Consider the following 13092-nt stretch of genomic DNA (forward strand, 5'->3'; position numbering starts at 1 on the left):
TGTCAGTGCAAGTTATTTTGAGTTTGGACAGCACTTACATTTATTTTAGCCTAGGACTAGTCTAATCCCTGTCCGGGAAACCGCCCCATTATGTACACTTTGACTGACTTAAAATGTTTAATCATTGATTCTTATAGAAAACTATTATCCAATATTGACATGGTCATTAATTACTTCATTCGGTTTGGTTTCAAAATTGTGTAGTCCTACACCAAATATTTTTCTGTCGTTTTTTGTTGACTCACCCAGGCTCTCCAGTTTTACAGTTGTGTTTGCTGAAAATTCTCCAGCAAACACTTGACAGATGTAAACTCCTTTATCTTCAGTTGTGAGTCTCTTCAGTCTGAGAGAGAAGTTTCCTCTGTGGATTTCATCAGTGAAGAACTCAACTCTGTCTCTGTATCGCTCATCTGATGATTCTGGTAGAGTTTCATTGCTTTGATAGAGCAGAACCGGGATTTCATCATCTTTATCTCTTTTCTTCCATGAAACCTCTTCAATCTCTTCAGGTTTGATGTGAGAGTCCACAGAGCAGCTCAGTGTGACGTCCTCACCCGCATACACAGATATGGACTTATTTGATCCTGACACAATCAAACGCTCTGAAAGGATTTAACAGAATAGAATAGATTCACAACATAGAATGTAATTTTTTGTTAAATTATTCACGTGAATTTGTCTTATTCTTACCATGTTTAATTTCCACCACAGTTTCTCCAGACTCTTGTCCAATGTAAACTTTGCATGTGTATTGTCCCTCATCTTCAGCTGTCAGATTGTTCAACAGGAGTGAGAAGTTTCCATGTTTAATGTCTTCAGTGAAGAAATGAGCTCTATCATGATAATCTTGATGTTGAGACTCTGGTCTAATATCTTCATCTTGATACAGATGAATGAGAGTCTGTGAGTCTGATCTTCTCCATTCCACCTCCAGATCCTCCAGTGATAAAAGTGAATCAACAGAACAGGGCAGAACCACTGAACCTCCCAGAGGAACAACCAGAGGACCTGAGGAACCCTTCACTGTGAAACCTAAAACATGTGTGGGTGAAAATGTGGAACAAACATAAAGCTTAAATAACACCAGGTTGTTGTACAAATTTAACTTATTTAGAGATTTTTACAGTTTAAAGTAGATAAACTGGGATCAGCTTTACAGCTGATTCAGTTCTTCTCTCCTGTCCTGGAGCTCCCATTATTGCACACTTTATCTGTCTACATCACACACCAGCTTCAAATTATCAGATTATAAGCAGAGACTGAACTGGGTATGATAAATGCTGGAGGCTACTGTAAATGACAGGAAGTCCCATTGGTTTATCCTTTATTTTAAAAAATTTAATTTTTTACATAATCACAAACTTCCCAGAATGAGCTGACAGCAACATTTAACCCCACAAATCATTAAACTAGTTAAATGTAGAAATTAGGATCACAGTAAATCGCATTATACTGATTTTACACAGGCTATAGCCAATTTCAGTTAGACGGTGTATAATGCAATGGAACCTTTAACCTCGAAGAGTGACATGCTTTAAAACATTAATGTAAAAACTAAATTGTTGAAATATCAACTGACATATAGACAGAGAAAGATACCTGTGGAAGTTGTGATATAAACAGACATACATACCATCAGCGATGTTTAGCAGTGCTGAAATAAAAATACAGTAAAGCACGTGCATCTTAAATACACAACTATACATGTGTACTATAAATAATCGTAAAAGCGTTTCTTCTATGAAGAAATCATAATTATCATAAAATGTCGGCAGATCACATTTTACTTTCAGTTTGTTTACTTTCACTTTTGAGTGGTAAGGGCTGGGTCAGTCATGTGACCAGGATTTACTAATTGTTATATCCATTTTTCGCTAAACAAGTACATACTGAGCTCACTATGTTAATTTTACCATCTGACTATCAAATTAAAGCCAAGCAACCTGAAAGAAAATACATTTTTACATGTCATTTCATAAAGAATCAACGAACTACCATTCCCATAATGCACCGCTCCGCTTGCGTAGTATGCAAAGTGGCGCAAAGTTGCCAGAGCGAATATATAAGCATAAAAACTGTACATTACTACATTTAAATGTTTAGCCCTTGCAAGTTGCTGCCTTGCTTTTGTGCAAGTATATCGCGTTTGACTCACACCGCATTAACTCACAGAAACTGAATATAATAATTCCAACATATATATAAGCTAATAAACGAAAATCATTAACTATGTTTTTATTTTCGATATTCACATTAATAATCAAATGCATTCTTTTATTCAGGCAGCAATTTAGACGGCCTTCTTTAGCAGAGGTCCTATAACGGTCGCATCATAAACGGCTGAACTCAGATCAGTGATTCGCTTCTGCTCTAACGTAAACATTACAGTTTGGGTCGCTTAAACTGATCCAAGACCAATCTTGTACATCATTTTAAAGATGGCTGCCTCCTTCGGACGTTTTTAACTTTTAAAACCTTGGAAATCGAGGTAAATATTTTACGTTACTTGTTTTACAGCTGATTCGAAGCTTTTCGAAGCTTCGAATCAATTGAACCAATTGCTTCGAAAATTGATTGATTCAGGTTTTCGAAGCATTTCGAAACACCACACACGCTGGCGACCCCTGCTGATCAAAATAGTGTAAAAAAAACATTTTACACTTTTTTTTTTACAAAATAATAGCAAGATTTTGATTAAAATATGCTTTATTTAACTTAATTAAGACATCATTAAAAGTGTATTATGTGTTTTTAGTTTTATTTAGAGCAAACAAATCATTAAAACTAACTACCCTTTTAATTATGCACTTTTTTGCCATTAAATCTGTCTATAAACAAAAGGTAGCCAAAATGGTAGTGTTATTAGTCAGAAGGATAAATGTTTTGATGAACTTGCATTATAAAACTGACCCGAGTTTACCTAAACATATTAGACACTGGTCATTTGTGATCAACTCCCCCCCCTAGTGGTGAACCATCGGATTTTTTATTTTTATTTATTTTTTTATTAGAGAACATATGAACATCATTACAGAAAACAGGCATCAAAAATAGAAACTTCCAAAGTTGGATAACAAAAACAAAAAAACTAAATAGTTATAAAAGTAAAATAGAAGACATTCACAAGATGCCAAATACAGACTCATAGACATTAACAATACATGTACCTTTTACATTTTTTACAAGTTTAAGAGACTTCATTAAAAGAGTGATTCTTTTAAGAAAACCAGGTGTAAAGGATGTGATTTTAACAATCTACATTTAAGAATAAAGAATTTGACATACAAAATATAGAAATTTACAAAATTGTAAATGTTTTTATCATCATTGTCAAAGTAACAAATAATATCTTTCATATTAAAAGTTATAACTTTGTTAATTTTAGTTGATAAGACAGAAAAACATTCATTCCAAAATGCCTGTACATTTTGGCAATCAAAAAAATAAATGTAATAAAGACTCCTCAGTATTATTACAAAATGAACATTCATTCCCAATGTCCATACATTTAGAAAGCAGTAAATTAGTTAAGGTATATTTTGTGTTTTTTTTCAAATGAATTTCTCTCACTTTATTTGAAATACAAAATTTATAGGGCAGCAACCATGCTTTACACCAAATTACATCTCTTAGAATGGAATTCCAATAAAATTTTTCTCTTGTAATAACTCTCTTCCTTTCATGAAAAACTTCTAATATCTTTATTAGTGCATTTTTTTCTCATAAATATTTTTACCATTTATAAGAAAGTTACAATCTTTACTATCAATCTTATAATAAGTCATATGGCTGCTCATTAAATTAATAAGCCCAGAAGGGATAGCTTTGACTACTGCAGAAAATTCTTTAGGTTTTATAGGAAAATTAAATTTCGACAAAAAGGAATCATAAGAGTATATTTTTAACGATGAATCAAATAAATCACTTAAGGTTAAACCATAATTTAACCATTTCTCCAAGAATATACTTTTACCCTTAATTGTTATTAATTCGTTATTCCAAATTTTCATTTTGTGAGGAGAAAAATTGTGTACAAAGCACCATTTCCAGGCCAAGAGTGCTTGCTCATGAAATTTTGATAAACCATCGGATTTTCGAAACGTTTTGAAACAGTTATGACGTAATGAAGCCTCGTTTGCTAAAATCACGTGACTTGGGCCAGTTTGAAACACGCTCTGAACCACTAATTCGAAACAAAAGATTCGTAAATGTTTCCAAAATCGAAGCCTCATGAAGCAGTGCTTCGAAAACGACCATCACTAATTGTCGTTTCATTCAGTTTTACATTTTTTATAGGTGTTCTTTACAATAGCAAATGTGTTTACATCTGTTACCTAAGTCTGTGTTTCGTGTGGTGGAGTCAGTATAATCCATACTACCTGGATCCTGATCCCAGTAACAAGATGCTCACACTGATCCAGAATCAGATCTCAGTCCTGAACAGAAAGGGGTAAGAGAACTTAAACAGTGAGACCAATAAAAGCTGCAGGGTCAAGCGCCACGAGCTCTCCTTTTAATGACCCTGTGATCAGGTAAAACACCTTCAGTTTAACAAACAACAATAAATATCATCATTTATAGTATAGATCATCTAACACGTGTGAATTATCTTACTCCTCACCAGTAAGTTCATCAACATGATGATGCGAGATGGCAATAAAATCCTTGCTAGAGGAATCAGGACACAGGTCTAAATGAAATCACAGTTCTAAATACACATACATGTAAAGACTAATGTGTTTTACTGCCTGACATAATTCTGCTTTTGTATCCGTTTAGACACTGAAGACCATAAAGAGGAGACAGGTGGAGAAATACCACAAATCTCCATCTAATAGAGAAGACATTGAATGTAATCCATACGCCATCTTCCATCAGGCCCTAGAAAACTGCAAACCCATCATTGGTCTGGCCAGCATTCAGAAAGGAGGAAAGTTTTACCAGGTAAATATTCATGTTTTAACATTTGACCTTCACAAAGTTATGTCTGTAAAAAACACACTTTCATACAATTTAGCATACATGTACTTCAAATGTAATAGTTTACCCAAAAATTGTCTTTACTTAGTCTTGTATCATTTCGATCACAGAATGATCACAGAATGCAGAGATCACAAACATCGTCGCACACACATGTATGAAAAACTCTCACAGGAGCTGCTGGCTGCCTTTGCTAACAAAGGAAACGTAGTGAAGCGAAAACACGACCTTCACAAGATGGCCGAAGCCAACCGGGCATACGCTCACTACCGCTGGTGGTAAAGAGATGGGCAAACTAAACTCTCACAACTAAACAAAAATGGGACCTTCTTGTTTCTGACTGGCTGCATCAAGAGTTTTGCAAGAATTCTTTAGGTGTCAGAAAAGTGATCTGAACATTAAAATACTTAAACGGACAACAAATCAAAGATACTTTTATTTGTAATCGTGTGATAACATTTACCGTCCAATCAGAAAGAGAGTGGTAACTACAAAGAAAGACAGAGAGATAAGGCAATAACAACTTATGTACTATTCGCATGGGATTAGTATTATCTGGGGACCTCGTGTGATTTAGCAATTACCCCCCGACATCTGTTTTTTGCTTAGCGCATTCGCACTGGATAAGCCACGCTTGTGATTTCGCTTGAAATTACGCCGGATATGATGTCAAGGCTTTGCGTAGCATCCGCTTTCTTCCTTTTCAACATGGCTGCTGCTAAGAAGAAAAGTCGGCATTGGACACAAGAGGAGACACTTTGTTTATTTGATGTTTGGGCCGAACCGCGTTACCAAAGGCAATTTAAACAGATGGTACACAACCACACTGTTTGGGAAAATGTCCACAAAGAACTCGTCCTCCGGTGCCCGTCTATACAGGACTTTGGAGATTGGACAAAGGGTAAAGAAAGGTTGGAGTACCTGCGGAAAAAGTACAGTGATAGTGTTAGAAACCACAACAGGACCGGGAAAAGTGAAATTCCTGGATGCCTGGACATTCCCTGTGTCTCAATTCGTTTCCTAGCTCCCGAGGTCGTGAATCAGTATATATCGTGTACACAGGTTCGGGCACTGTTAAGGACCCTAGCTCACTTCACATTGGGACACTGTTCACTTATTTTTCTGTCACGTGGCTACTTAAGCGCGTTGTGATCACTCACAATTTTAAACAGTACATTGTGAAAAATGCTGTCATTATATCCGTGCATAAAATTGGAGGAATATAATTCGATATCAAATATATATATATTTTTACTATTTTAAATAAATATTATTGTTTTAAATATTGAGTAGTAGATTGTTGTGTGGTGATGTGTTTATATTTAAAACTTAAAAAAGTTTGTCTTAATAAAAGTTCTGTCACATTTCATAAAGTTTATTAAGTTGGATCACGTGATATTCGGTTGGCGAGCTTCAGAAAAGGTCACGTGATTTTCGGTAAGGGAACATATAGGGGCTGGGTCCACAATTCTATGCGTGGGCATACAATGAGAATGTGATTGGTCGATCCTGGTCAGGTTTTGAAAGATAAAATGGCGGGCAAGGAAGCGACTGGAGCACAAATTAAGTGCAAGTAAATGCATAATTTCACTTTTTACACCTTTTAATTGCGTTTCTAGGGAGAAATTAGTATTGTAGTTTTCAAATATGTGATTAGTTATCACAAAGGCGCTCTCTGTTTATATTTCAAACATGCTGCCTTTGAAGTGTGTCCACAATTCTTTCTCTGAGCTGCCTTCATGCCTCCGAAGTCATTGGCTCATGAGGCAGCGAGGCAACAAGTCACTGCCTTGAGTTTTCGGATGCAGCCAGGTACCATCGATGCTCACTTGTTTTTGCCTTGCATTGTGGGAATTTTTAGGGAACGAACGTTCCAGTGCACACAGCCCTTAAAATGGCCGACTCCCTGATCAGTGCCCTGACTACTGAACAAGGGAGCTGATTGAGACACACCCATAACTTCGCAACGTAGGCTGCGTCCAAACACCCCCACTTGCGATCTTGGCCACTTGAGAGCGCGTGCGCAGGCAACAGGAAGTAAGTGCGCAAGACTGTCACGTGTCTTAAAACTGGCAAAGTGCAGTGCCCTTAACGCACACTAAACCCACACTTTCTTGAATACCGCTTCAAAGCGGTATTCAAGGCTAAGTGTATCCCGTCATGTTCTGGATGTAAATCATGAGACTTTTGCCCAAATCTCGCGAGATGTCGTGGAAACTTTTAATTCTAAGTTAATAAATGGATTTTACATATTTTGGTAGTAAAACGGAAAGTGTTCCACATTTCATTGGTGCAAACATTGTTATGTATTTTGTAAAACATACAACATTGTAACTGCTTTTATAATATTAAAACAACATTAATGGTGTCGTTTATTCAGGGACAACTACATAAACAATAAACTTACTTTTTACTTTAAAGCTACATGCACAAAATTAAGAGTTTTTTACAAGCGCAAAGAATTCTGCATCTGAAAGTTTCAGATAGGTGTAGATAATATTCTTTAAATCATTATTTATTTATTTGTATATGTTCATTTTATTTAAAGAAAACCTAAAAAATATATATTTTAAGTATAGCCTGCCTAAATAAAAAACGAATACGTTTTGGTGCAAATTGCTGCCATTACATGATTGACATTTTTAACACTTGCTAAGTGTGTCCCATCAGGTGAATAATATATAAAGTTGTCCGCGCACACAACCCTTTCTGGGTCGTATAATAGTTCGTTTCGAACTATTCTTTGAGGTCTTACAGGATTTTAATTATTTTAACACTTCCCTAGGCAAGGTAACTCGTAATCGTTTTTTTTTTTTTTTTTGAAAACAGAAGGACAAATTGGGCGCCATGTTTATGATACGAAAATGTTTACCTTTTGCCTATTCTTTCTATTCAGGTTTAGGAAAGGGTAGTCGAATCTGAAATTATTTCCCTGAGTAAACCAATCACATTACCTTAAGCAAAGTAATACTGTAAGATTAGATCATACTCACATATAATATTTTCAGAAGACTTCCCCATGGTTGAGTTAAGTTCACAAAAGCAGACTTCTTCTTGTCTTTTATAAAATTTATTAATACAATTCAGTTGTTTGTGATTACAAGTTTTGCCGAATTAAAAAAGAAATAAAATATCAAATTTGATAAAAAGTAATAAAACAAAAATACATAATGTAAAAAATACTAAGTCTAGAGCACACAAGATTTCAGGCTGTCAGACAACGGAGATTCTGGCTGTGGTGTCCAGATCTGAATAAGTTCTGCAGCAGTATTTTCGTCCTTTCTCCATCGAAGACAGGTGTGCAAATCACGCGTCAGAGTGTAATGTATCTCTTTTACTTTGTTCTATCTAATACATGCATTCATCTTTCTACTCTAAATAAAATAATCTAAAATCACATACGTTTCTTCTCTTCTTTTAAAACATGCAATTTAAGAGTTGTCATGCATATTTTCCAACTCAGTGATTACAATACTTTGCGTGAAAGCAACATTAGGAGTATAAAACATTATAAGGAATATAAAAGAATACATATCTTTAACAGTATAAAAAATATAAAAGAATACATATCTTAAACAGTATTAAAAATATAAAAGAATACATATCTTTAACAGTACAAGGAGTATACAAGAATACTGATTTATAACAGCATAATGGGTATAAAAAATACAGATTTCTTATCATTCTTAGAGATTATATACGAAATTGGTAATAATAGTTGATATATAAAGTTTGGATAATTTGCATTTCACCCAACAACATGAAGGCTGACTGATTTTTGTAATAAAGATGAAAAAGTAATATTTTGGTAACACTTAGATTAATGTTTATTGTTATCTGAATAGTATATATTCCAGAATTATTATTTTCTCCTTTATCTAATGATCTCATTCTTGAAATCAAAAAGGCCATCTTTACTTTCTCTCTATACTTTTCATTCAGCTCGTAACATTCTGAATCATCTTCTGCAAAAAAAGTGATCATTTCATTAATGATCTTCCCTGCAATTATAAGCTTACACCGTGTATAAGCCTAAATTGAAATTCTTAAATTCAAGTATCTCGCGTATTCTATTAATAAACAGATTTTACACCAAACTTAAGCTTGAAATAGTACAAAGACGCTACAAAGTAAAAAGCTGACTGCAATTATTTTACAGTCAAGCACCTGTGTGCGCACAAACAGGATCTAATAAAGTATACTTGTAAATGCAATGTGTCAAGCATATCCAAACAGATGTATATTTTGGTAAACAGCGTAGTGTGTGTACATTTACAAATTATATTTGTTAGATAATAGAGCTGGTATATAACACTGTAAACAACCGTAAAAAGCACAGTTTACATATGAAATTATTTGGCAAATATAGAATTAGCTGACAATAAAATGTTACCAAACCACCTGCTTACAGATATATCAGCAGTGTTGGGGTAACACATTACAAGTTATGTGCATTACGTAATAATATTACTTTTCTGAAGTAACGAGTAAAGTAACGCATTACTTTTTAAATGTACACATTCATATTTGAGTTACTTTTTAAAAAAGTAATGCAAGTTTTTTTTTACTTTAATTTGATTCAGAGGTGGGGGACTTGAGTCATATCACTTAACTCAAGTCTGTCTCGAGTCACAATTTTCAGGATTTGGAACTTGGTTGATTAAAGTATGAAAATGACTTGACTTTGACTTGAGAACCAGCTACTCGAGACTTGACTTGACGTGGAAGACTGGACAATGATTTGAACTTATAATAAACAAACAACAATAAAATTCATTAAAATAAAAAATAATATTGTGACATCAGTACCACTAATCAGCGTCTGCGCCTTTAACGCTGAACAATTCAAACCACGCCAAACATGGCAGACTGTAACGTTAGTCGAGCTCCACAAATAGTCTTGTTTGGCTATAAAGACTTTGAACTGGACCGTGGCAAAAGTGGATTATCGCCACCAACTGGGCTGGAGTGTCTATTATTCAAGCTCTCAGCGGAAGAATGTACAGATGTGAGGCATTTGGAAAAATAGGTCCATAAGTTTACAACAAATGGTAAAACACCTGTTGGGAAGCATCTTTTGCAGCGATTTTTGTGTAAGCATATCAGTTAACACCCCTGACCACTCGGCGAGTTTCACGTCTTTGTAAACGAAAGTTTAATGCATTTTAGGAATGATTTTTCCAGTGCACCTATGCAGCCATTGTAGTGGTGGTGGGGTAATACAACAAAAAAACGAAAATTCTCGGGCCAGCATTATATGTCCAAATTTCAGTCAAAATCGTTCTATTTCATCATAAACAATCTGAAAACAGGGCTTTACGTGTAAAATACCCAACTTGTCCTTTAAACGTTCTATGCGCAATCCAATCATTTATATAGATCAGTGGGGTGAACCCTTGATTTGCTTGATTTATCTGAACTGTGACTTGAGACTTGACTCGAGACTTGATGGTTAAGACTTGAGACTTGCTTGGACTTGACCATGTGTGACTTGTCCCCACCTCTGATTTGATAAAAATGTACTGATTTAAACTGAACGCATAGTCACATAATGCACTCTATGCGTACACGCCTGCGTGGGAACAGTTTAAGTCAGAAACTGAGATGGCAGGACAGAGCTCAACATTTTTGTGATGAAATATGCAATTCCTGAATGCAGAACTTTTCAATCATAAAAACACCTGCAAGGCCTGAAAGAGATCAAGCCTCAGCCAAGAAAAAGTAAAGCAAAAGTAACTAAGAAGTAACGTAAGCATTAGTTACTTTTTTAGGGGGTGTCTTAATATTGTAATGCATTACTTTTAAAAGTAACTTTCCCCAACACTGTATATAAGTCCTCATTTCAGCTTGTTTGCTGAAACAAATATCAGGTGCAGACAGTGTCTTCATTTCATTTGGTTCTTTTCAGTCCTGTGTTCAAAAAATATTTTGTTACTATATACATTGACAAAACTTTAAAATTTCAACACTAATACTGGAGGAGATTATATCAAGAATTTGGTTCCAAAATGAGATAACACGTTTTTTTATAAATCTTGTTTTTAATATCAATCAACCTGCAATTGGTTTGTTTTGATTTAAGCCTCCAGAACTACAAAAAATACAGCTAAGTAGCACAATAATCACAAGAGTTACATGATAACATAATAAAAAACATGTTTTTGTCATCTCATTTTGGAACCAAACACTTCATATCTAAAGTAACTGTTACCCTTCGATCCCGTGTTTTTCAGGTGAGTTCTTTTGATTGAGTACCAAACTGTGTGTGAAACATAATTCATATGAAGTCAATAATTTGTGCATTATTCAAATTTGTTAAATAATTGTTTCGTAAAAGGTGGTTTATAAAAACTTACTCAGTCTTTAAAATTTTCCCTATAGGAACAGAAAGGATGAGAGAGAGAAAAATTAATTTATCATTGTCAAATTGACTCTACAATGTCAAAAATATTTAATTAATGCATGTTAACACATCGGGCCCTATTTTAACGATCTAAGCGCATTGTCTAAAGCGCACAGCGCAACGTCTAAATGGGCGTGTCCGAATCCACTTTTGCTAATTTAACGACGGGAAAAATCGTTTTTGCGCCGAGCGCATGGTCGAAAAGGGTAGGTCCTATTGTAATGGGAGTATTTTGGGCGTAACGTGCAGTAAACCAATGAGAGTCACAGCTCTCATTCCCTTTAAAAGCAAGTTGCGCTGGCGCTATGTCTAATCCCTATTTAGATGACGGACTTTGTAAACTGAAAAACTAAGCGCAGGAAGAAGATCCCCAGTTTAAGATTAATGTTAAATAATTGTGTTGTTTATCCCTTATATTGAAATTGTTATTTTTTTATTAAAACCTTTAAAACCCGTTTTCTTTTAGTCATGGAAGTAAAAAGAAGGCTTGTAATTGCTTCAAATGTATGGCTATCCAATATCATCAAAAAATAATTTACAAGTATGTAAGATAAGGTTTGTACTCTAAAAACACTTTATTTGTAACAAACAGGAGATAAAGAACTTACAAACGGCTCTCCTCACGTTTCAGCACTTTGGACAGCGTTTTTTAGCAAAGAGTTTTTTTAAGCATTACTTACAAATGTTTCTCATCTCGCCATATCCACAGGTACATCATATACAATAAATCCGTAGCATTAAAAAAAAACATTTAAAAACAGACGCATTTGTTTAAAGCAAAGCATTTATTTACTTATCAGGCTGCAGGTAAAGCAGCTCTTTGCGCCTTCTAACGTCTCATAATTAGTCCTCATTTATAAATATGTCCAAGAGAGTCAATAATAATCTCTTAAATTCAATCCTTTAATCTTTCATATTTTAAAGCATTTTTGTGCTGCTGCGCATTTATGTACTTTGTGATAAGCAAACCCGCGTTGTCCTCCCGTTTATAGGCACATATTACTAATGCGCTCTTTAAATAACATAAAACACATTGCGCCATTGACTTTAGACTTTAGACCAGGTTTTTGTTGGTCAATGGCGTAGTCTATTTTAGTTGCCTCAAAATAGCAACGCGCCAACAATGCGCCTGAACACACCTCGTTTTTCAGACCAGAACGCCCATGGGCGCAAAGGGGGCGCAAATGCATTTGCTATTTAAACAACGCGGCGCTAAACGTGAAAATTAGGGTGGAAACTAGCGAAAGACACTTGCGTCGCGTATTGCGCTGCATTGCGCCGGGTGTAAGATAGAGCCCATCAGCTTTAATAGGACTTTGCTTTTGCAGAATTGCAACATTGGTGAGAGAAAGCTCCGCACTACTGTATGTATTGGATTTCGTGAAGTACTTTTTTAAGTCACAAATAATAATTTGCACTGTCCAGAAACAAGAATCAAGCTTAACTCGTCATTATGGAAAATTTCATTGTTTCAATGCATGAGATGTTTTGGAAACACTATATATAAGGCTCTATTATTTAGTTAATTAGCCTAACCTAAATTAACTATTAGTCCGTTCATGTTAGCTAATGCATTAACTAAAGTTAACTAACAATAAACAATACTTTTACAGCATTTATTAATACATTTTTAAAATTAAATGTTGTAATAGTTAACAAAAGTTAATGCAAAATGAACTAACATGAATAATTGTATTGGCAATAACTAA

General features: G+C 34.8%; 2 protein-coding genes and 1 pseudogene across 4 annotated transcripts in view; 1 reads left to right on the forward strand and 2 right to left on the reverse strand.

Moving 5' to 3' along the window:
• Positions 1 to 2107, reverse strand: part of LOC129426100 (uncharacterized) — a 36148-nt gene extending 34041 nt beyond the window's left edge. The window contains exons 1-3 of one of the 3 annotated variants that reach the window (XM_073865151.1): positions 1634 to 2107; positions 691 to 1032; positions 246 to 602 (exon numbers count right to left, since the gene is read on the reverse strand). In XM_073865151.1, the coding sequence (XP_073721252.1) occupies positions 246 to 602; positions 691 to 1032; positions 1634 to 1706 (772 nt within the window). In that variant the 5' untranslated portion in view covers positions 1707 to 2107. The remainder of the gene's footprint in view (positions 1 to 245; positions 603 to 690; positions 1033 to 1633) is intronic. The other 2 variants (XM_073865153.1, XM_073865152.1) reach the window with 2 other exon arrangements.
• A 1389-nt stretch (positions 2108 to 3496) lies between these two features.
• Positions 3497 to 13092, forward strand: part of LOC129436703 (small ribosomal subunit protein uS7m-like) — a 52473-nt pseudogene continuing 42877 nt past the window's right edge.
• LOC141362765 (uncharacterized) overlaps positions 8840 to 13092 on the reverse strand; it is a 44972-nt gene continuing 40719 nt past the window's right edge. Inside the window, exons 16-18 of the mRNA XM_073864987.1 lie at positions 11337 to 11355; positions 11192 to 11239; positions 8840 to 10890 (exon numbers count right to left, since the gene is read on the reverse strand). Of these exons, the coding sequence (XP_073721088.1) occupies positions 10866 to 10890; positions 11192 to 11239; positions 11337 to 11355 (92 nt within the window). The 3' untranslated portion in view covers positions 8840 to 10865. The remainder of the gene's footprint in view (positions 10891 to 11191; positions 11240 to 11336; positions 11356 to 13092) is intronic.

The sequence above is a fragment of the Misgurnus anguillicaudatus genome, unplaced genomic scaffold (assembly GCF_027580225.2).
Source record: "Misgurnus anguillicaudatus unplaced genomic scaffold, ASM2758022v2 HiC_scaffold_29, whole genome shotgun sequence".
NCBI classification, from domain to species: domain Eukaryota; kingdom Metazoa; phylum Chordata; class Actinopteri; order Cypriniformes; family Cobitidae; genus Misgurnus; species Misgurnus anguillicaudatus.